We start from the raw sequence: 26614 nt of genomic DNA on the forward strand, positions 1-26614 counted from the left end.
CGAACCCACAACCTCCTGTATACCAGGCGAGGTGGTTAACATCTCCCGCAATCGCAATGTGGAATTTCCACCACCGCCTCTGCACGGCTGCTAGCGGGAGCTGAACACCGATGCCACGATGTTCATTGGAGCAGGAAATCACTTTGATTGTTTTTTTCATGGCTCCGCTCCGCTGATGAGTCGGTGAACCCAAAGCTCGTACGAGGTGGCCTAACTCAATTAGCAAAATGTCACTGGAAAACATTAATCTGGGGAGAGTGCTTCGGCCAAATATTAAATGTTACTTCCTTTCACTTTTTTACGACCAAAATGCCTCTCGAGTCGAACACGAGAGAATGGGAATGTGTGCGCTCTTGTCTGTGGGTGTGTGTGCCAATGTGTGTGTGTGTGCGTGCCAGCGTGTGTCTTTGTCTGGAGGGCGGTAGTGTCGTGGTTAGCGTGCCGCGCTATGAACCCGGTGACGATTCCCGCTCATGGCCAACACCAGTGACTTATCTGAAACGGTCCTGGGCTTCCCCTAGGTAGACTCGGCCTCAAATGAGTACCTGGTGCGGTGTGTAAACATGCCCAATGGGAAGACAAATGCGGCCGGGCGTGGCGCTGGCCACCCACCCCCTCGTTCGCCATGCCGGACTTCATCGGTGCATTTACCCCAAGTCTGTTCAGGCGATACGGGGGTCTTTGTCTTTGTGTCTCTGCGTGTGTGGGTGTACCGCATCACCGACACACGGGGGAGCGGTGGCGCAGTGGAAAGCGCGACGCTGGGCTACGAACCCGGCGACCCTGGGCATCACCGGCTGCAAAGATCTCTCCCGATCCCGGGCCTGACACCCAGGGCGACTCAGCCTTGAATGAGTACCTGGTAGCGGTGTAATATTAAACAAGTATGTTGAACCTCTTTCGCACCGTACGTAGCCAACTGTGCTAATCGGAAGCGAGGGGGGACACAAAACGCAGTTCTAAAGAAATTAGTTTTAAAATGTAGATGGTTTAAACAGCACAGCTCCGGCGGCTTCCTAAGAGCGTTCCAGACGGCCGCAGAAGCGCATCTGAAAGCGCGCGATGAGGTGACCGTCTTTCGACAGAGGAGGAGGCCGAGTGTGATGCCGACCACACCACGCCCTCTTCGTGCACCCTACCAGACCACGCAGGTGCTCGCTAACAGAACTTGGCACAACAGCCCGCGTCGGACTATCGGGGGGAGGTGATCTTTGTCATCGTGGCAGGTGTGCGTCGCTGGGTGTTTGAGTTTTGGTGTAACCGCACACCGCGAATCGCGGCTCGCGGAAACATCTGCAGCGGTCGCCTCTCGAATCAAAAACCTCCGCCGCCGCCGCCGCCGCCGCGGCGCGAAACTCAACCCGACGGCGCGGAACAACAAACAGACAGCCCCGGCCAGAACGCGGGGCCATCGGGAGCCGTCGCTCGCACGCTCGCTCGACCACACAAGGCCGACCGGGGACGGTGGACTCGCCCAGCCGTCGCTCGCACCCTCGCCGCGACCACAAAGCAACGACCTCCGGCATGGTGGCCTCACGCGGGGCGCCTGGCGCACGCCACGGCGCTGATTCATATTCTGCTGCTGCTGCTGCTGCTCCAGGGACTCGTTGTTGGCCGAGTCGACTCACAGGAGGTGTCAAGGCTTACGTGCTAATTCACGGCCAAGGATTTAACGTAGGCGTGTGTGCGTGTGCACGCACGCACAAGACAAAGATCCTCCGTGTAGCCTTCAAAAGACTGTTAGGGCAAGTTCTGTTAGCGAGCACCTATGAAGGCCGACACAGCGCACGAGGGGGTGGGTGGCAAGCACCACGCCCGGTCGCCTTTGTCTCCCCAGTGCAAATGTTTACACACCGCACCGGGTACTCATATGAAGCTGAGTCGACCTAGAGGAGGCCCAGCACCGGTTCAGATAATCGTCAGTGGTGTTGGCGGTGATCGGGAATCGAATTTGGGTCGCCGGGCTCGTAGCGCAACGCGCTAACCACTGTGCCACCGCTCCCCACACACACGCAGACACACACACACAGGCACACACACACACGCAGACACACACACGCAGACACACACACGCAGACACACACACACGCAGACACACACACACGCAGACACACACACACACGCAGACACACACACGCAGACACACACACACGCAGACACACACACACGCAGACACACACACACACGCAGACACACACACACGCAGACACACACGCAGACACACACACACACACACGCATACACACACGAGCACGCACACTGCAGTTCAAACACTGCCCTCATCACGCCGCCCCCCGCCCCCGCTGCCCCCAGATCAAAGCGTCTGCAAACACAACAGTGGAAGAGGAAATGTAAATAACCAATAACAGAGGAGACTCACATCGCTGGCCCATCAGCAGCACCACCATCACCACGAACATCAATACCGTCAGCAAGAGCATCAACGCCATCAGCGCGAAGATCGCTGCACACGGCGAAACGCACATCACCAACACACGCACATCACCAACACACACACATCACCAACACACACACATCACCAACAAACACACATCACCAACACACACACATCACCAATACACACACATCACCAACACACACACATCACCAACACACACACATCACCAGCACACACGCACATCACCAACACACATCACCAGCACACATCACCAGCACACACACACATCACCAACACACATCACCAACACACACGCACATCACCAACACACACACACACATCACCAGCACACATCACCAGCACACACACACACACATCACCAACACACATCACCAGCACACACACACATCACCAACACACACGCACATCACCAACACACACACACATCACCAGCACACATCACCAACACACACACACCACCAACACACGCACATCACCAACACACATCGCCAGCACACACACACACACATCACCAACACACACACACATGACCAGCACACACACACACATCACCAGCACACACACACACATCACCAACACATACACATCACCAGCACACACACACATCACCAGCACACACACATCACCAACACACACACACACACATCACCAACACACACACACACACACATCACCAACACACACATCACCAACACACACATCACCAACACACACACACATCACCAACACACACATACATCACCAGCAAACACACACATCACCAACACACACACACATCACCAACACACACACACACATCACCAACACACACACACATCACCAACACACACACATCACCAACACACACACACATCACCAACACACACATACATCACCAGCAAACACACACATCACCAACACACACACACATCACCAACACACACACACACATCACCAATATTACTGCACGTACATCACAACATACGGCGCGACAACTTCACTAGATATATTAACACGAACATCACATCACCACACATCAACATCACGACACGCATCACCTTCACTAAGACTTCCACTTGCACTCACTCTCACTAACACACCCATTCACTCACTAACACACCCATTCACTCACTAACACTCTCACTAACACACCCATTCACTCACTAACACACTCACAACACACCCATTCAATCACTAACACACTCACTAACACACCCATTCACTCACTAACACACTCACTAACACACCATTCACTCACTAACACACCCATTCACTCAATAACACACTCACTAACACACCCATTCACTCACTAACAAACTCACTAACACACTCATTCACTCACTAACACACCCATACACTCACTAACACTCTCACTAACACACCCATTCACTCACTAACACACTCACTAACACACCCATTCACTCACTAACACACTCACTAACACACCAATTCACTTACTAACACACCCATTCACTCACTAACACACTCACTAACACACCCATTCACTCACTAACACACCCATTCACTCAATAACACACTCACTAACACACCCATTCACTCACTAACACACTCACTAACACACCGATTCACTCACTAACACACTCACTAACACACCCATTCACTCACTAACATACTCACTAGCACACCCATTCACTCACTAACACACTCACTAACACACCCATTCACTCACTAACATACTCACTAACACACCCATTCACTCACTAACACACCCATTCACTCAATAACACACTCACTAACACACCCATTCACTCACTAACACACTCACTAACACACTCATTCACTCACTAACACACCCATTCACTCACTAACACACTCACTAACACACCCATTCACTCACTAACACACTCACTAACACACCAATTCACTTACTAACACACCCATTCACTCACTAACACACTCACTAACACACCCATTCACTCACTAACACACCCATTCACTCAATAACACACTCACTAACACACCCATTCACTCACTAAGACACTCACTAACACACCCATTCACTCACTAACACACTCACTAACACACTCATACACTCACTAACACACCCATTCACTCACTAACACACCCATTCACTCACTAACACACTCACTAACACACCCATTCACTCACTAACACACCCATTCACTCACTAACACACTCACTAACACACCCATTCACTCACTAAGACACTCACTAACACACCTATTCACTCACTAACACACCCACTAACACACCCATTCACTAACACACTCATTCACTCACTAACACACTCATTAACACACCCATTCACTCACTAACACACTCACTAACACACCCATTCACTCACTAACACACTCACTAACACACCCATTCACTCACTAACACACTCACTAACACACCCATTTACTCACTAAGACACTCACTAACACACCCATTCACTCACTAACACACTCACTAACACACTCATACACTCACTAACACACCTATTCACTCACTAACACACTCACTAACACATCAATTCACTCACTAACACACTCACTAACACACCCATTCACTCACTAACACACCCATTCACTCAATAACACACTCACTAACACACCCATTCACTCACTAACACACTCACTAACACACCCATTCACTCACTAACACACTCACTAACACACCCATTCACTCACTAACACACTCACTAACACACCATTCACTCACTAACACACCCATTCACTCAATAACACACTCACTAACAAACTCACTAACACACTCATTCACTCACTAACACACCCATACACTCACTAACACTCTCACTACCACACCCATTCACTCACTAACACACTCACTAACACACCAATTCACTTACTAACACACCCATTCACTCACTAACACACTCACTAACACACCCATTCACTCACTAACACACCCATTCACTCAATAACACACTCACTAACACACCCATTCACTCACTAACACACTCACTAACACACCCATTCACTCACTAACACACCCATTCACTCACTAACACACCCATTCACTCACTAACACACTCACTAACACACCCATTCGTGCACTCACAAGACAAAGATCCCCCGTGTAGCCTTAACAGACTGTTGGGGCAAGTGCTGTTAGCGAGTAGCAGCACCTGTGAAGGCTACCGGCACTGCGGCACACGAGGGGGTGGGTGGCCAGGACCACGCCCGGCCGCCTTTGTCTCCCAAATGGCGATGTTTACACACCGCACCGGGTACTAATTTGAGGCTGAGTCGACCTAGGCTCGCGCCGTGCACGCACAGCGCTCGCACGCGACACGTGACCAGGGCCAAACAGGCGCCGCTGTCAGGCGCGGGGATCCCCTCTGCGGGGGGAGGGGGGGGGCGAATTTCAAACTCGTCTCCTCACCGCGCCCCCTCGCCCACTGAACACAACGAGAGAGGGGGGGGTTGGTGGGGGGGGTGCCCGGCTGGGAGGGCTTGGGGGGGGGGCGTGTAACGGCTCGTGGGGGGGGGGGGCTGGGTGCGCGTAGGAAACTGGGCGCGATGACTCCACTGAGCCGCGCGTCTCCCCCCCTCCCTCCCTGCCGCCCGCCTCTCCCTGCCACAACAATGAGGCTGTTTTGATTGCGATTTATGACATTCAATTCCACGTCCTTTATTTAAGCAGGTGACGGGGTCCCGGAGAGATCCCTTATCTCCCGTCGGGGCAAGCGGAGGCGACTCACGTCGGCGACGCGCCCATCCTCACATCCTCCTCCCATCATCCTCCCATCAACAACGCAGCCAGCCTCCCATCGTTATCGTCATAATCATCATCCTCCTCCTCCCATCAACAACGCAACCAGCCTCCCATCATCCATCAACAACTCAGCCAGCCTCCCATCCTCCCATCAACATTTCACCAAGTTCACCCAGGTTCCATCCTCCAATCCCCCCATCCTCAATGCTCCCAGGCAGCCCAAGACAAAGATCCCCCGTATAGCCTTAACAGACGGGTTTAGGCAAGTGCTGTTAGCGAGCACCTATTGAGGCCGGCACGGCATACGTGGGGTATGGCTGGCCAATACCAAGGCCCGGCCCTCCTTTGATCTCCCCAGTGCTGATTAGTTTATTGTACTCATTTAAGGCCGAATCGAACTAAGGGAGGCCCAAGACCGCTTCAAATATTCACCACTGTCATTGGTCTTGAGCGGGAATCGGGACTCGAGTCGCCGTGTTCGTAGCGCCGCGCGCTAACCACTGCGCCACCGCTCCCCACACACACGCACGCGCACGCACGCGGGTGCACGCGTGCGCGCGCGCTCCGTACAGCCACGGCTTTGATCGCAGGTGCGTTGCCGGCGGACATCAAAGGGGCCTCCCTTCCATTAACCCCCCCACTCCCCCTGCCCTCTTCCTCCATCTCTCAATTTCTCTCGCTCGCTCCACTTTCCTCTCAATAACTCTCCCCTCTCCTCCTCTCCCCTCTCCTCCTCTCCCCGCTGCTCCCCCACCCCCCACGCCGCCACCGCCGCTCCATTGTCTGTCTCTGTCGGCTCCCCGTTTTCCCCCCGGGTGTCTCCCCCGTGCCGCCACCGGCCCCCTCCTCTACCCGTGCCCCCTCTCTCTCCCTCAATTCCTCCCCCAACACCACCACGTGCCTCCGCTCTCTCCATGGACCCCCCCCCCTCTCTTTCCTCTCTGCCCGTGCCACCCCCAATCTCTCGCCATGTTGGCCCCTCTCTCCCTGTGCTGCCCCCCCTCTCTCTTTGTGCCACCCCTTCCCCCCTCTATTTCCCCGTGCTGCCCCCCTCTCTCTTCCCCTCTCTCTCTCTCTGTCGCCGGGCGGCTGAGCGAGCGGCTGCACGTGTGGTCCCCCTCTTGTGAGCAGGCTGCCAAGTGGCGGAGCGCCCACTTCCCCGCCACCGCCGCCACCCTCCATTCATGGCAACAATCGGCTCTAATTGCCGGGCAAAACCAACACGGGGGAAGAACAACAACGCGAAGCGTGTGGCGGAGTCCGCGCACCGCGCCTGTCGCACGCACACTCGGGCCACGTGGCCACACCGCACCACCACCACCCGCACCACACACCGCCACCACCACCACCACCACCCGCACCACACACCGCCACCACCACCACCACCGCCCACACCACACACCACCACCACCCGCACCGCCATCGCCATCACCACCACCCACACCACACACCGCCACCACCACCACCACCCACACCACACACCGCCATCACCACCACCCGCACCACACACCGCCACCACCACAACCCGCACCACACACCACCACCACCCGCACCACACACCACCACAACCCGCTCCACACACCGCCATCACCACCACCCGCACCACACACCACCACCACCCGCACCCCACACCGCCACCACCACAACCCGCTGCACACACCGCCACCACCACCATCCGCACCACACACCGCACGCCCGATGCATTCATGAGCGGTAGCTTTCCCTCTCTCCCCTCTCTCCCCACTCTCCACTCTTACCTGTGTGCGGGGCTGATGGCCACTGACCACACGCGGTCCTGCGTGTCGATGGTGTGCAGACACTCGCTGGTCCGGTCGTTCAGCAGAGACCACACCTTCACACGCACACCACCACAACAACAACTAGCATTCACTACTAAGTGGCGGTGACATCACCGCGGTGATTGTGCCAGGCTAGATGCACTCTGAGGCCACGTGAAGTGTCAAAGACTCGCTGGCAGGAGGTCACGGGAGGGCCCCTGTGCCACGGGTTGACTGAGATGCCCACCTGTACTATGTTTTATCCACGCGGCGCTTCACTCCTCTACCCTTTGCTACTGTTGGAGGGCGACTGCCTCCAACTGTCCAATAGCATCCTTGACAAACAGCAGTAGCTTGGGCATGCGGTGGTTGGGCATGCGGGCTACATGACCCAGCCAACGCAGCCTCGTCTGCCAGAGGAATTCACCGATGGGAATGTGCCCATATCTTTTATGAATCTGTGAGCTCCTCACAAAACGCAGTCTGGTTCATCCCAGGATGGATCGCAGGCACCCATCCTGAATGTCCCAAGCTGTCGCAGATATTCCCCTTTAAAGGGCTCCAAGTTTCGCAAGCGTAGAGAATAGAGGGTGCAACTGTGGCCGAGAAGACCCGGATCTTCGTATGGAGCAACAGGCCGGGCAGCTTCCACACAGCGTTACGCATCCGATGAAAAGATAATATACCATTTGACTGATTTGGAGTGAGATCTCCGCTGCCAAAACCGGAGCTGAAAACGAGCACACTGCCCAGTTAAGGAAACTCCTCCACCCTCTCCACAACCACCATTACTCATGAAGGGGTGCAGTGTTTGATGGTGCAGCGCGCCCAGCCAGGTGTTTTGTTTTGGTGGGGCTGATGATAAGGCCTGACCTCTTTGTAGCACGAATAAGACAAAGATCCCCCGTATAGCCTCAGCAGACTGTTGGGGCAAGTGCTGTTCGCGAGCAGCTGTGAAGACCGTCACGGCACACGAGGGGGTGGGTGGCCAGCACCAGGCCCGGTCGCCTTTGTCTCCTGAGTGGTTATGGTTGTGGTTAGGTTGGTTTAGGTGCTCGGGTTAATGTCAGGGTCGGTGTTAGGCTCACGATGGGTGTTATGGCCAGTGAGAGGGATAGCATTGGGGGTTAGCGTTGCGTTACGCTCCGAATTATTGGGGTGAGTGTGATGACGGTGATCCACAGGTGGGAAGCAGATGTCACAGAACTGCTTCTGAGATCCCTTCCCTTCAGGTGATTTGTGCGCCACATTCTGGGCACGGCACCTTCCCACACGGGGTTCATGTGTGGGTTCAGTGTTCATATAATGAGGGTTCATGGGGCGACTATGAGGGTGAATGGTTGAGTGTGAGGGTGACTATGAGGGTGGGTGGTTGAGTGTGAGGGTGACTATGAGGGTGAGTGGTTGAGTGAGAGGGTGACTATGAGGGCAAGTGGTTGAGTGTGAGGGTGACTATGAGGGTGAGTGGTTAAGTGTGAGGGTGACTATGAGGGCGAATGGTTGAGTGTGAGGGTGACTATGAGGGCGAGTAGTTGAGTGTGAGGGTGACTATGAGGGCGAGTGGTTGAGTGTGAGGGTGACTATGAGGGCGAGTGGTTGAGTGTGAGGGTGACTATGAGGGCGAGTGGTTGAGTGTGAGGGTGACTATGAGGGCGAGTGGTTGAGTGTGAGGGTGACTATGAGGGCGAGTGGTTGAGTGTGAGAGTGACTATGAGGGCGAGTGGTTGAGTGTGAGGGTGACTATGAGGGTGAGTGGTTGAGTGTGAGGGCGACTATGAGGGTGAGCGGTTGAGTGTGAGGGTGACTATGAGGGCGAGCGGTTGAGTGTGAGGGTGACTATGAGGGCGAGTGGTTGAGTGTGAGGGTGACTATGAGGGCGAGTGGTTGAGTGTGAGGGTGACTATGAGGGCGAGTGGTTGAGTGTGAGGGTGACTATGAGGGTGAGTGGTTGAGTGTGAAGGTGACTATGAGGGCGAGTGGTTGAGTGTGAGGGTGACTATGAGGGCGAGTGGTTGAGTGTGAGGGTGACTATGAGGGCGAGTGGTTGAGTGTGAGGGTGACTATGAGGGCGAGTGGTTGAGTGTGAGGGTGACTATGAGGGCGAGTGGTTGAGTGTGAGGGTGACTATGAGGGTGAATGAGTGTGAGGGTGACTATGAGGGTGAGTGGTTGAGTGTGAGGATGACTATGAGGGCGAGTGGTTGAGTGTGAGGGTGACTATGAGGGTGAGTGGTTGAGTGTGAGGGTGACTATGAGGGCGAGTGGTTGAGTGTGAGGGTGACTATGAGGGCGAGTGGTTGAGTGTGAGGGTGACTATGAGGGCGAGTGGTTGAGTGTGAGGGTGACTATGAGGGCGAGTGGTTGAGTGTGAGGGCGACTATGAGGGTGAGTGGTTGAGTGTGAGGGTGACTATGAGGGTGAGAGGTTGAGTGTGAGGGTGACTATGAGGGCGAGTGGTTGGTTGTGAGGGTGACTATGAGGGTGGGTGGTTGAGTGTGAGGGTGACTGTGAGGGTGAGTGGTTGAGTGTGAAGGTGACTATGAGGGCGAGTGGTTGAGTGTGAGGGTAACTATGAGAGTGAGTGGTTGAGTGTGAGGGTGACTATGAGGGCGAGTGGTTGAGTGTGAGGGTAACTACGAGGGCGAGTGGTTGAGTGTGAGGGTGACTATGAGGGTGAGTGGTTGAGTGTGAGGGTGACTATAAGGTCGAGTGGTTGAGTGTGAGGGTGACTATGAGGGTGAGTGGTTGAGTGTGACTATGAGGGTGAGTGGTTGAGTGTGAGGGTGACTATGAGGGTGAGAGGTTGAGTGTGAGGGTGACTACGAGGGTGAGTGGTTGAGTGTGAGGGTGACTATGAGGGTGACTATGAGTGTGAGGGTGACTATGAGGGCGAGTGGTTGAGTGTGAGGGTGACTATGAGGGTGACTATGAGTGTGAGGGTGACTATGAGGGTGAGTGGTTGAGTGTGAGGGTGACTATGAGGGTGAGTGGTTGAGTGTGAGGGTGACTATGAGAGTGAGTGGTTGAGTGTGAGGGTGACTACGAGGGGGAGTGGTTGAGTGTGAGGGTGACTATGAGGGTGAATGGTTGAGTGTGAGGGTGACTATGAGGGCGAGTGGTTGAGTGTGAGGGTGACTATGAGGGTGACTATGAGTGTGAGGGTGACTACGAGTGTGAGTGGTTGAGTGTGAGGGTGACTATGAGGGTGACTATGAGTGTGAGGGTGACTACGAGTGTGAGTGGTTGAGTGTGAGGGTGACTATGAGGGTGACTATGAGTGTGAGGGTGACTATGAGGGTGACTATGAGTGTGAGGGTGACTATGAGTGTGAGGGTGACTATGAGTGTGAGGGTGACTATCAGGGTGACAATGAGTGTGAGGGTGACTATGAGGGTGACTATGAGTGTGAGGGTGACTATGAGGGTGACTATGAGTGTGAGGGTGACTATGAGGGTGACTATGAGTGTGAGGGTGACTATGAGGGTGACAATGAGTGTGAGGGTGACTATGAGGACGAGTGAGTGTGAGGGTGACTATGAGGGTGACTATGAGTGTGAGGGTGACTATGAGTGTGAGGGTGACTACGAGGGTGACTATGAGGATGACTACGAGGGTGACTGAGTGTGACTACGAGGGTGAGTGGTTGAGTGTGAGGGTGACTATGAGGGCGAGTGGTTGAGTGTGAGGGTGACTATGAGGGTGACTATGAGTGTGAGGGTGACTATGAGGGTGAGTGGTTGAGTGTGAGGGTGAGTATGAGGGTGACTATGAGTGTGAGGGTGACTATGAGTGTGACTATGAGTGTGAGGGTGACTATGAAGGTGACTATGAGGGTGACTATGAGGGTGACTATGAGTGTGAGGGTGACTATGAAGGTGACTATGAGTGTGACTATCAGGGTGACTATGAGTGTGACTATGAGTGTGAGGGTGACTATGAAGGTGACTATGAGTGTGACTATCAGGGTGACTATGAGTGTGAGGGTGACTATGAGTGTGAGGGTGACTATGAGTGTGACTATGAGTGTGAGGGTGACTACGAGGGTGACTACGAGGGTGACTATGAGTGTGACTATGAGTGTGACTATGAGTGTGAGGGTGACTATGAAGGTGACTATGAGGGTGACTATGAGTGTGAGGGTGACTACGAGGGTGACTATGAGGGTGACTACGAGGGTGAGCGTGCGGCCGTGGGCAGCCACCTTGGCCGTCCGGTCGCGCGAGCCGCTGACGATCACGTCCCTGCCGCTGTCAATGCAGTTCACCTGCTCCTCGTGTGCGGCCACGGCAAAGTGGCGGTGAGCACCGCACAGTGGCTGCACCACGATCCGCCCGTCACTGCGCGAGCGACAAGGACAAACGTCAAGGACAAACGTCAAGGACAAACGTCAAGGACAAACGTCGCGGCATCCCTCGTGAGGCCTGGAACAGGCTCTAGGCTGTTAGCGAGCGCCTATGAAGGGCGGCACAAGGGGGTGGGTGGCCAGCACCACGCCCGGCTGCCTTTGTCTCCCCAACGCTGATGTCTACACATCAAGACCAAGTACTCATTTAAGGCTGAGCACACCTAGGGGAGGCCACGGGCCGGTTCAGATATTCGTCACCGGTGTTGGCCGTGAGCGGGAATGAAACTCGGCCGGCCGGGTTCGTAGCCCAGCGCGCTAACCACTACGCTACACACACACATGTCACACACACACACACACACATGTCACACACATGTCACACACATGTCACACACATGTCACACACATGTCACACACACACATGTCACACACACGTGTCACACACATGTCACACACACGTGTCACATACGTCACACACACACGTCACACACACACGTCACACACATGTCACACACATGTCACACACACACATACATGTCACACACACACATGTCACACACACACATACATGTCACACACACGTCACACATGTCACACACATGTCACACACACACATGTCACATACACACATGTCACACACACACACGTCACACACACACACGTCACACACGTCACACACACACGTCACACATGTCACACATGTCACACACACACACGTCACACATGTCACACACACACACATGTCACACACACACGTCACACATGTCACACACACGTCACACATGTCACACACACGTCACACACACATGTCACACACACATGTCACACACACACGTCACACATGTCACACACATGTCACACACACGTCACACATGTCACACACACACACGTCACACATGTCACACACAGAACCAACAACCGCCATTCACCACGGCGCTTGTGCCATGCACTTTGAGGCCACGTGAAGCATCTAAGGCCTGCTAGCCGGAGGTCATGGAACACTTCATACAAAGATAAAGACAAAGATTCCCCGTAAAGCCTGAACAGACTGTAGGGGCAAATGCTGTTAACGAGCACCTATGAAGGCCGGAACGGTACACGAGGGGGTGGGTAGCCAGCACCGACCGCCTTTGTCTTCCCAGTGGCGATGTTTACACACCACACCAGGTACTCATTTGAGGCTGAGTCGACCTAGGGGAGGCCCAGGACCGGTTCAGATAATCGTCACTGGTGTTGGCCGTGAGTGGGATTCGAACTCGGATTGCCGGGTTCGTAGCGCAGCGCGCTAACCGCTACACCACCGCTCCCCACACTTCATACACGCACACACAGACATGCATACACACGTACACGCGCACAGTTACACATGCACATACGCAGACGAACACACAAGCACACACACTGATTAATTTGTGCTTGCCTCTGGCCTGATTTCTATCTGGTTGTCTCTACTCTGATTTCTGTTTGCTGCATTATTGCATCAGTTGTTGTCGTTGTGCTTTTAGGGTGTTGGTGACCCTGGTCACCCCTAGAGTCCTCACCTGGTCACTCTGGACACACCACGTGGGACTTCCCGATCCTGGTCCCTAGAGACCTCACCTGGTCACTCTGGACACACCACGTGGGACTTCCTGATCCTGGACCCTAGAGACCTCACCTGGTCACTCTGGACACACCACGTGAGACATCCCAATCCTGGTCCCTAGAGACCTCACCTGGTCACTCTGGACACACCACGTGAGACTTCCTGATCCTGGTCCCTAGAGTCCTCACCTGGTCACTCTGAACACACCACGTGAGACTTCCTGATCCTGGTCCCTAGAGTCCTCACCTGGTCACTCTGGACACACCACGTGGGACTTCCCGATCCTGGTCCCTAGAGTCCTCACCTGGTCACTCTGGACACACCACGTGAGACATCCCAATCCTGGTCCCTAGAGACCTCACCTGGTCACTCTGGACACACCACGTGGGACTTCCCACGTGTGCAACCGGCCCTGCCACTTAGCTGCCAGCGGCTGCCCCCCAGGGGAGAGCGAGGGCAGAGGGACGGCACAGAGGGCAGAGCGCGGGGAGAACCAGGGAAGAGTGAGGGGATTATGTGGTGAGAGCGTGGTGAGGGCGTGGTGAGTCTGAGGGGAGAGCAAGGGGAGAGCGAGGGGAGAGAGTGGGGAGAGCGAGGGTAGAGTGAGGGGATTATGTGGTGAGAGCGTGGTGAGAGCGTGGTGAGTCTGAGGGGAGAGCAAGGGGAGAGCGAGGGGAGTATGTGGTGAGAGCGTGGTGAGTCTGAGGGGAGAGCAAGGGGAGAGAGTGGGGAGAGAGTGGGGAGAGCGAGGGTAGAGTGAGGGGAGTATGTGGTGATAGCGTGGTGAGAGCGAGGGCGAGTGAGGGGAGAGTGCGGTGAGAGTGAGGGGGGAGCGAGGGTAGCCACATTCCCGGTGGCCCGCGTGCCCGCGTGTCGAGCTTGACGCGTGCCCGGGATGCCAGCTGATTTTGGTGGAATGCCGGCGATACGCGCGCGCGTGTGAACCCACTAACACACGCACACACACACATGCACGTGTGTACCCACTAACACACGTACGCACATACACACGTGTGTACCTACTAACACACACACACGTGTGTATCCACTAACACACGCACACACACACGTGTGAACTCCCTAACGTCTGTATGCTTTCGTGTTGTTACACAGATGTACAGCCAATCCTGTCATGGTAATGTGGAATTTCCCTCACCGACTGCAATTTCTGAAAGAGGACAGCCCAGTGCTCATTTGCATTTCACAAGGGCCGAGAAATGCGACCTCCATCATCCATCAACATCGACCTCTGACCTCACGACGTGTGGACTGAACCGTCTGAGTCACCATCGGTGGCTGTACATAATAATAATACTGTTGCTGCTGCTGCACTTTCTTACCCATAAAAGCCTCACTGAGGAATTTCAAGAGTCGTTTACAGGAGGGTCCTGCCAATTTTCTGCAGGATTTGGCGCAATGTTGCTGGTGTGATCTGTCAGCGCTGGGATGTGGTTTTGGCAAATACCAAGTGGATTGTGGGTGTCTTTAGTGACGAGAGTGAACTGGAGAACTCAGGTAAAACCAATGCAGAACAGCGGGAGAACACACAAACTCCACACACACTCTGCAGAACAGGTGGAGAACATACAAACTCAACACACTCACACACACTCTGCAGAACAGGAGAAGAACACACAAACTCCACACACACACACTCTGCAGAACAGAGGGAGAACACACAAACTCCACACACTCACACACACTCTGCAGAACAGGAGAAGAACACACAAACTCCACACACACACTCTGTAGAACTGGGGGAGAACAGACAAACTCCACACACTCACACACAGTCTACAGAACAGCGGGAGAACACACAAACTCCACACACTCACACTCTGCAGAACAGTGGGAGAACACACAAACTCCACACACTCACACACACTCTGCAGAACAGGGGAAGAACAAATTTTGATTTAAAGCTTTCGTGACTGCAGGAATTCATATTCTTGTGATTGTTCCCACTGATAAAAAATATATTTTTATTATTTTATTGTTTCCCTTCTACGTGACTTTACCGAAAGAACCAAGCATAGGGGGAGAACACACAAACTCCCCACACTCACACACACTCTGCCGAAGAGGGGGAGAACATACAAACTCCACACACTCACACACACTCTGCCGAAGAGGGGGAGAACACACAAACTCCACACACTCACACACACTCTGCAGGTCAGCATACATTAATTTTTCGTCTCCCCCCTCCTCTTTTCAGAACATAGATGGACTAGTCCTTCTAAATAAACTGCCAAATCGCTGCGCGTGGCGCTGACGTTTTTTAAAGTAAATAAATAAATGCACCGTTCACAAATAAATACATTAATGCAAACCGACACACCTGATGACGACCGTTTGTGTTATGGTCGAAACGTCGTGAGAATTTTTTTGGTTTTATATATTTTATTACTTTATTGTTTCCCTTCAACGTGACTTTACCGACAGAGCCAAGAATATGAATTACTGCAGTCACGAAAGCTTTAAATCAGGGGGAGGACACACAAACTCCACACACTCACACACACTCGGCAGAACAGTGGGAGAACACACAAACTCCACACACTCACACACACTCTGTAGAACAGCGAGAGAACACACAAACTCCACACACTCACACACACTCTGCAGAACAGGGGGAGAACACACAAACTCCACACACTCCACACACTCTGCAGAACAGCGGGAGAACACACAAACTCCACACACTCACACACACTCTGCAGAACAGGGGGAAGAACACACAAACTCCACACACTCACACACACTCTGCAGAACAGGTAGAGAACACACAAACTCCACACACTCACACACACTCTGCAGAACAGGAGGAGAACATACAAACTCCACACACTCCACACACTCTGCAGAACAGCGGGAGAACACACAAACTCCACACACTCACACACACTCTGCAGAACAGCGAGAGAACACACAAACTCCACACACTCACACACACTCTGCAGAACAGCGAGAGAACACACAAACTCCACACACTCACACACACTCTGCAGAACAGCGAGAGAACACAGAAACTCCACACACTCCACACACTCTGCAGAACAGCGGGAGAACACACAAACTCCACACACTCACACACACTCTGCAGAACAGCGGGAGAACACAAACTCCACACACTCACACACTCTGCAGAACACAGGGAGAACACACAAACGCCACACACTCACAAACACTCTGCAGAACAGGAGAACACACAAACTCCACACACTCACACACTACAGAACAGGGGGAGAACACACAAACTCCACACACTCACACACACTCTGTAGAACAGGGGAAGAACACACACTCCACACACTCACACACACTCTGTAGAACAGGGGAAGAACACACAAACTCCAAACACTCTGCAGAACAGCGGGAGAACACACAAACTCCACACACTCACACACACTCTGCAGAACAGGAGGAGAACACACAAACTCCACACACTCCACACACTCTGCAGAACAGCGGGAGAACACACAAACTCCACACACTCACACACACTCTGCAGAACAGCGAGAGAACACACAAACTCCACACACACACACACACTCTGCAGAACAGCGAGAGAACACACAAACTCCACACACTCACACACACTCTGCAGAACAGGGGGAGAACACACACTCCACACACTCACACACACTCTGTAGAACAGGGGAAGAACACACAAACTCCAAACACTCTGCAGAACAGGAGGAAAACACACAAACTCCACACACTCACACACACTCTGCAGAACAGGGGGAGAACATACAAACTCCACACACTCACACACACTCTCTAGAACAGCGGGAGAACACACAAACTCCACACACTCACACACACTCTGTAGAACAGGGGAAGAACACACACTCCACACACTCACACACACTCTGCACAACAGCGGGAGAACACACAAACTCCACACACTCACACACACTCTGTAGAACAGGGGAAGAACACACACTTCACACACTCACACACACTCTGTAGAACAGGGGAAGAACACACAAACTCCAAACACTCTGCAGAACAGGAGGAAAACACACAAACTCCACACACTCACACACACTCTGCAGAACAGGGGGAGAACATACAAACTACACACACTCACACACACTCTCTAGAACAGCGGGAGAACACACAAACTCCACACACTCACACACACTCTGTAGAACAGGGGAAGAACACACACTCCACACACTCACACACACTCTGCACAACAGCGGGAGAACACACAAACTCCACACACTCACACACACTCTGTAGAACAGGGGAAGAACACACACTTCACACACTCACACACACTCTGTAGAACAGGGAAAGAACACACAAACTCCACACACTCACACACTCTACAGAACAGGGGAAGAACACACAAACTGCACACACTCTGTAGAACAGGGGAAGAACACACAAACTCCACACACTCACACACACTCTGCAGAACAGGGGGAGGACACACAAACTCCACACACTCACACACTCTGCAGAAAAGGGGGAGGACACACAAACTCTACACACTCTGTAGAACAGGGGAAGAACACACACACTCACACACAGTCTGCAGAACAGGGGAAGAACACACACACTCACACACACTCTGCAGAACAGGGGAAGAACACACACACTCACACACACTCTGCAGAACAGGGGAAGAACACACACACTCACACACACTCTGTAGAACAGGGGAAGAACACACGAACTGCACGCAGAAAGGCGCCCTCGTCGGGAATCGAACCCAGGGGCTTGTTAGCAGTGTGTCGCCACCCTCCCTGCGAGAGCGCCCACCACGCCTGGCTGGTGTCTAGGTTTGTCCTGCTGCTCGGCGGTCTCCCTGCGATCTTCAGCACAACAGTTTGTGCGTGTGTGATTAGCGGCTAATGGCTCTGTGATTATCCAAATCAGTTTTCAATCAAACCGCGGTGGAAGAGGCGCCGTGCCACCGAGAGCATCGTCATCGTCGCCACTCGGCGCAGACAGCCGTGATGAGCCCCACTGATTGCGATCCAACAGCTGTTCCCTCTTCTTGACCACGTGCACAGTTCCAGGAGATTTACCTTTTTTGGTATTGCCAAGGGCACAGTCAACTGGGATGTAGTCGTAGTAGTATTATTATTCTTCCTCTCCGGAGATGTATATCTCTACGTTAACTTCAATTAGCACGGTTGGCTACGTACGGTGCGAACGAAGTTCAATAACTTACTTAAACTCGTGTTAAGATCCTGCATCTCATGTGTTCTGGTTCCACTCGCTCACTCACTGGCGGTTAGTCACCTCCCTATCTCTCTTCAATTGCTGCTGCTGCTGCTGCTACTACTACCGTGGTTACCGCTCCCGCCAAATGCACTCGCAGAGTGCTCCACCCACGGACCGTTTAGTCCCACCCAAACTCTCTTCATCCACCACCACACTGCAGGTCGCAACAACTCAGCCACCCACTCACTCGCTACCTCGCCCACCCGCCGTTGGTGGCGGTGGATGTGGTGGTGATCGTCACCTGCCGCCACTAACGAGGTGTCCCCGGTTGATGACGAACTGGCAGACGTCGTCGCGGTGGCCGCGGTAGAGGCGCACGGGCCGGCGGTCGACCCGCCCGCTGGCGGCACCGCCGCCGCCGCGGCGCGCGTGCAGCCGCAGGGCGAGCACCTCCTCGGCCTGCGACACGAACAGCGCCGCGCCGCCCTCCTCCAGCTGCAGCCACGGCAGCAGGCTGCACGCGACACACGACCCTTCTGTGACGTGCGGCAAACGCGCAATCACTGGGGGGCGTCACTCTCAGCTCGCAACTCAAACGTGGACGGCGCGCGGGGTGGACGGCGCGCGGGGTGGACGGCGGGGGGGTGGACGGCGGGGGGGGTGGACGGCGGGTGGGGGGGGGTGGACGGCGGGGGGGGGGGGGAGGTGGACGGCGGGGGGGGGTGGACGACGGGGGGGGGGTGGACAGGGGGCGGAGCGAGCTGGCGCCTGCGACCGTACTTGTGCCTCCAACGCAGTAGGGACTCGCGCTGGCACCGACCTCGCCGCCAGTTCTGGGAGACTCGGACTCTCTCCTTCAGCGGCACGCGCACGCACCTGGGGGCACACACGCGTATGGCACACACCGCCACGGGCAGAGGTGAGGCGCACACCTGGAGACACACCTGGGGGATACGACAAAAACCTAGAGACAAGAGACACTTGGGGGACACACTTAACGGACACGAGACACACCTGGAGACAAGAGACATACCTAGGGAACACGACACACACCTGGGGGACACGAGGCGTGCCTAGGAGACACACCTGGAGACACAAGGGACACATGGGGGACACGAGGCGTGCCTAGGAGACACACCTGGAGACACAAGGCACACCTGGGGGACACGAGATACACCTTGAGATAAGAGACACACCTGGGGGATATATGGGAAGGACACAAATAAAATGAATGGTGGTGACGTCAGTGTGGCAGCTGTGCCAGGTTAGGTGCACTTGAAGGCCACGTGAACAGGGCATGCACAGAGCACACAGCTTGGCTTGCTGCGACCACCACTGTGGGGTTCTTGACAGCAGCTCCAACACCAGGGCAGGGCCCTGGGGGGCACAGGCAGGGGGGAGGGGGGCATCAAGGCTCGGGGTCGTAGCCGTGGGGTCGTGCCATGGGGTCGTGGCTGTGGGGTCGTGCGCTGGGGTCGTGGGGTCGTGGCTGTGGGGTCGTGGTCGTGGGGTCGTGGCTGTGGGGTCGTGGCTGTGGGGTCGTGCTCTGGGGTCGTGGGGTCGTGAGGTCGTGGTCGTGGGGTCGTGGCTGTGGGGTCGTGGTCGTGGGGTCGTGGCTGTGGGGTCGTGGCTGTGGGGTCGTGGTCGTGGGGTCGTGGGGTCGTGGCTGTGGGGTTGTGACTGTGGGGTTGTGTGTTGGGGGATGCGGGAGTTGTGTCGGTGAGCATGTGGCTGTGATTGTGACTATAGGGTTACAACTGTAGTGTTGCGGCTATGGGGTTGTGGAGTTGTGGGGTTGTGGCTTCAGGGGGTGGAATCCTTCCCTAGACGGCGCCCCCGCAGACCCAGTGCCCCGAGTTTACCGCGCGAGAGAATTCAGAGAAATGCGCGCTTCTGACGTTTTTACTTACGGCCCGGCTCATGTTAATCGCGTTCACGGCGGGCCACGCTCTCACACAGAGGGCAGCGAGGCCTGAGAATGTTGGCTGTGCGAGGAATGAGACGGCGTCTGTTCAGGAATGACAGCCCAGATATAGCCACAGCCATAGCCCTAACCACACGGCCACAACCACACAACCACGATCGCACAACCTCAACCCCACAGCCGTAATACCCATGGTGACAACAGTCATAACCACAACCCCCATAACCACAACCCCCATAGCCACAACCCCTATAGCCACAATCCCCTAGAGCCACAATCCCCTATAGCCACAATCCCCATAGCTGCAACCCCCATAGCCACTATCCCCATAGCTACAACCCACTCCCCATAGCTACAACCCCCATAGCCACTATCCCAACAGTGTGCATGGCTGGATGGGGAAATGTGTCTTGTGTCTTAGTGCCTTCGTGCACTCTGTCTGCTTGTCTACCGGTCTGTCTGTGTCTGTGTGTATGTGTGCGTCTGCCTATTACATCTGATACAGATGCAACGGAAGGCTGAACGATGCCCAGGTGCAGTCGAGGAACAGCTCCCTACTGGTCAACCATGTTGTGTATGCTGATCTGGTAATTGCCACTCACTCTGAAAAGGAGTTGGAAACTGCTGCTGAAGCTGGAGGGTGTCACTAAGAGGTGGGGCCTTTCCATCAGCTCCACAAAAACAAAGCACCTGCTTGGGTATTTTGTGCTATCAAATACTCTACCTCCATCAGCTCCCCATGAGTAATGGGGTAGTTGTGGAGAGAGTGGAGGAGTTCGCATACCTGGGCTGTGTGCTTATAACTGGCAGCAGAGGTCTCACTCGGTCAAACAGCATTCTTGTCAATGGCTGCGTAACGCTGTTGTGTGGAAGCTGCCTTGCCCATCGCTCCACACGAACCTCTGGGTCTTCTTGGCCACAGTCACGCCCTCCCTAGTCCCTTCTCTATGCTTGCAAAAGGTGGTCCCCTCTAATTCAACATCTGCACCAGTGAGAACCATTCAGGATAGCCTGCCTACGATCCATCCTGCTTTTGACCAAGCTGGATTGTGTGAGGATCTCACAGAACCTTGAAATATTTGTACACAGTCCCATCAGTGAACTCCTCCGGCAATCAAGGAACCGTTGGCTGGGTCGCGTAGCCCGCATCTTCAGCCACCGCAAGCCCAAGCAGCTTTTGTTTGGTGGGATAGTGGGGGATAAATGGGTGCGGCACGGGCTGGATAATACATGGTACAGGAGCATGTGGAGCTGAGTGGACTTGCCAATGACTGGTACCAGCAGTGTCAAGATTGGCCTCTGTGGAGGAGGTTCGTGAAGGATGCTACGAGGCAGTTGGGGGAGTCACCTTCCAGCAACAGCAGAGAAGCGACGCTCACAACAATGAGCGGAGCGCCGGGTGGATAAAACGTAGCAAACTGGCACAGCGGGAAGTACAGATGGTGCATCTCAGTCAACCCAAAACACCTGGGTCTGTCCCGTGACATCCTGTCAGCGGGCCTTCGACACGTCACGTGGCCTCAAATTGCACGGAGGCTGACACAAGCGCCGTGGTGACGTCACCGCCACTTGCTGGCGAATGGCGGCTGTTGTTGTTGCTGTTGCTGCTGCTGTGTCTACCTGTGTCTTTACGTGCACAGGGGGATCATTTTCTCGAATATCGAACGTGCAAAGTAACCTGCACAGGGCCCTGGCCCCCGGCCTCCAGCCCCCACACCTGCAGCCTCCGGCACGGTTCAAGGCAACGCGCAGCTGATAACATTCATCGGGACAAAATAACAGCGGCCCGTAAAAGGGAAACGATCGGGTGAATGTATAATAGCGTCTCGTATAAAAACCCTGAATAAGTCGTTCTGTATCAGCAATTAAACGGTAACCTTGAGACCGGGGTGCACGCAGGCCCAACCCAGTCGCCATTGCCCTCCTCAGGCGTCACCCCGCGAGCGTCGTCCCTCGCGGTCCGTGACGAGCGCGTGCCCTGGGTGGCGTCGTGTGGGGGGTGTCACGCCGACCGGAGCTCAGCGTCCGTCGAACAGATCGAGTTGTGTCACTTGGAAAAACCTGCCGCTTGATTTCGGGTTTATAGGAGTGGGCTGTGGAGGAGCCCAGGCCAGGTTTGGCGATCGTACCTTTCCAAACATTTGCCGGTTCGCTGGAAAAATCCCAAATTGCCTGGCGCGATCGTCATCATCAACACGATCAAACCTATCATCATCGCCAAGATCATCGTCATCATCATAATCAGAATCATGACGAGCAAACATCATAATCATCAACACAATATTCGCTATCACAAGCATCATCATCACCATCGACACTATCACAATCATAAACATCATCACTATCACTCTCGTAAAACATGATCACTATTCCTGTCATAAACATCACTGTCATAAACATCATCACTATCACTGCCATAAACATCACCACCACCATTCAGGATCGACTCCTGAACAAATTATCTACTGCTGCTGCACTGGCATTAGTGTACAAACAACAACAAAAGCAACTCAACACACTCCGTTACCAACAACTCCGTGTGGCGTGCATGCAGGCGTGCGTGCAGGTGTGCGTGCGTGGCCTTATTAGAAAAAAATAAAAGTCGACGTTGCTTCTTCTTAGCATGCAAATAGAGGCCAGAGAGAGAGCGTGGACACGAAGAGTCGAGCGTGGATAGACCCTGACGATGATTATTATAGACCCTGATTATTATTATAGACTCCATTGTTATTATAGACTGATTATTATTATAGATTCTGATTATTATTATAGACTCTATTATTATTATAGACTCTATTATTATAGACTCTGATTATTATTATAGACTTGATTATTATAGACTCTATCATTATTATAGACTCCATTATTATTATAGACTCTGATTATTATTATAGATTCTGATAATTATTATAGACTCTATTATTATAGACTCTATTATTATAGACTCTATTATTATTATAGATTCTGATTATTATAGACTCTATTATTATAGACTCTATTATTATAGACTCTGATTATTATAGACTTGATTATTATTATAGACTCTATTATTATAGACTCTATTATTAATATAGACTATTATTATAAACCCTGATTATTATTATAGACTCCATTATTATTATAGACTCTGATTATTATTATAGATTCTGATTATAATTATAGACTATTATTATTATAGACTCCATTATTATTATAGACTCTGATTATTATTATTATAGATTCTGATTATTATTATAGACTCTATTATTATTATAGACTCCATTATTATAGACTCTGATTATTATTATAGATTCTGATTATTATAGACTGATTATTATAGACTCTATTATTATTATAGACCCTGATTATTATAGACTGATTATTATTACAGACTCTGATTATTATTATAGACTGATTATTATTATAGACTATGATTATTATACTCGATTATTAATATAGACTCTATTATTATTATAGACCCTGATTATTTTTATAGATTAATTATTATTATAGACTCCATTATTGACTCTATTATTATTACTCTGTTTATTATAGACTCTATTATTATAGACTGATTATTATTATAGACTCTATTATTATAGTCTCTATTATAGACTCTATTATTATAGACTCTGATTATTATAGACCCTGATTATTATAGACTATCATTATAGACTATTATTATAGACTATTATTATTAGTAGACTATTATTATAGACTCTATTATTATTATAGACTCTATTATTATAGACTATTATTATAGACTGATTATTATAGACCATGATTATTATTATAGACTATTATTATAGACCATGATTATTATTGACCATGATTATTATATAGACTCTGATTATTATAAACTGATTATTATTATTATAGATTCTGATTATTATTATAGACTGATTATTATTATATACTCTATTATTATAGACTCTATTATTATAGACTCTGATTATTATTATTATTATAGACTCTATTATTATACTCTATTATTATAGACGCTATTATTATAGACTCTATTATTATAGACTCTATTATTATAGACTCTGATTATTATTATAGACCATGACTATTATTATAGACTCTATTATTATTATAGACCATGATTATTATTATAGACTCTATTATTATTATTGACCATGATTATTATAGACTCTATTATTATTATAGACTCTGATTATTATTATAGACTGATTATTATAGACTCTGATTATTATTATAGACCATGATTATTCTAGATTATGATTATTATAGACTCTATTATTATTATAGACTCTGATTATTATTATAGACTCTGATTATTATTATAGACTCTTATTATTATAGATTATGATTATTATTATTATCCGCTCTCCCTCTATGAAACGGGCTGCACGTGCAGCACGGGTTGCATGGTGTACTGGCGACAGTTGTAAACTCTTGATCGCATCGCTGACGCGACACATCCCGTGAATGACCGACAATCGGCAGGTCAGTGACACGCGAATGTTGCGTCGAGACAAATGGGAATGATCCAAACGGTACAGACACAAGCCAAGGGGGTAGAGAGTGAGACAGCGAGAAGCGAGAATGAAATGCAGACGAAACGAGGTGGCACGAGTTTGTGCTGTCAAACCGCTGGGGTAGTGAACGTGCTCTGCCAGACACAAATATCCTCGGTAAAGCCTCTCACAGACTGTAGGGGCAAGTGCTGTTAGCGAGCACCTATGAAGGCCGGAACGGTACACGAGGGGGTGGGTGGCCAGCACCACGCCCGACCGCCTTTGTCTCCCCAGTGGCGATGTTTACACACCGCACCGGGTTCTCATTTGAGGCTGAGTCGGCCTAGGGGAGGTCCAGGACCGGTTCAGATAATCGTCACTGGTGTTGGCCCTGAGCGGGAATCGAACTCGGGTCGCCGGGTTCGTAGCGAAGCGCGCTAACCGCTACACCGCCGCTCCCCCAGACACACACACGCGCACACAGACGCACACAAAGATTCCCCCCTAGAGCCTTAAAACAGGCTGTTGGGGCAAGTACTGTTAGCGAGTAGCACCTAAGTCAGGCCGGGACGGTGTACCTACAAAGACGGTGTTGTTGCCGCCACAACGCCCGGCCACCTTTGTCTCCCCCCCCGTGCTGATGTTTTTACACGGTGCACCAGAGTACTCGTTTAAGGCTGAGTCGGCCTAGGGGAGGCCCGAAACCGGATCAGACATTCGCCACCGAAATTGGTCGTGAGAGGGAATTGAACTCGGGTTGTCGGCTTCGTAGTGCGGCGCGCTAACCGCTGCGCAAAAGGCTCCCTCCGTGCACACAGACACGCAGAGCTAACCCCAGTAATACACCCCCAAGTGTCTCCTTCCTTCCTGAGCTCCCAGGTCCCCTGGGCCCCGTGACCTCCGTGACCCCTTGATTCCCGTGGGGGAAGGGGAGGCGGGAGGGGGCGTCACGCCGTGTCAGCGCCACACGCCCGGGCTCTTGACCCGTCCGGAGAAGTTTGACCCCCAACCCAGGCCACTACGGAATCGCTGATTGCTTCCCTTGCCAACTCCATCTCCCAATTTGTCGTTCCCGAACTGTGATCACGGAGCCGTGAAGCGGGAGGGAGGCCCTGTGACCCGAAGGGACCCGAGACCCCAATTTAAGAGGGAACCTGACACCCTGGCCTCAAAGGGACCTGGGACCCCCAATCTGAAGAGGGGACCTGGAACCTCAATCTAAGTGTGGCCCGGGGG

General features: G+C 52.4%; 1 protein-coding gene across 2 annotated transcripts in view; it reads right to left on the reverse strand.

The window, feature by feature from the left end:
- The window catches only part of FBXW4 (F-box and WD repeat domain containing 4), a 79866-nt gene that overhangs the window by 47451 nt on the left and 5801 nt on the right, over positions 1-26614 (reverse strand). Inside the window, exons 2-6 of one of the 2 annotated variants that reach the window (XM_032952495.2) lie at positions 19775-19870; positions 19296-19508; positions 12079-12214; positions 7858-7952; positions 2381-2464 (exon numbers count right to left, since the gene is read on the reverse strand). In XM_032952495.2, coding sequence (XP_032808386.2) covers positions 2381-2464; positions 7858-7952; positions 12079-12214; positions 19296-19508; positions 19775-19870 — 624 coding nt within the window. The remainder of the gene's footprint in view (positions 1-2380; positions 2465-7857; positions 7953-12078; positions 12215-19295; positions 19509-19774; positions 19871-26614) is intronic. The other variant, XM_032952497.2, reaches the window with a different exon arrangement.

This window comes from Petromyzon marinus, chromosome 11 (assembly GCF_048934315.1).
Source record: "Petromyzon marinus isolate PM22_M1 ecotype Great Lakes invasive population chromosome 11, UKy_Petmar_22M1.pri1.0, whole genome shotgun sequence".
NCBI lineage: Eukaryota > Metazoa > Chordata > Hyperoartia > Petromyzontiformes > Petromyzontidae > Petromyzon > Petromyzon marinus.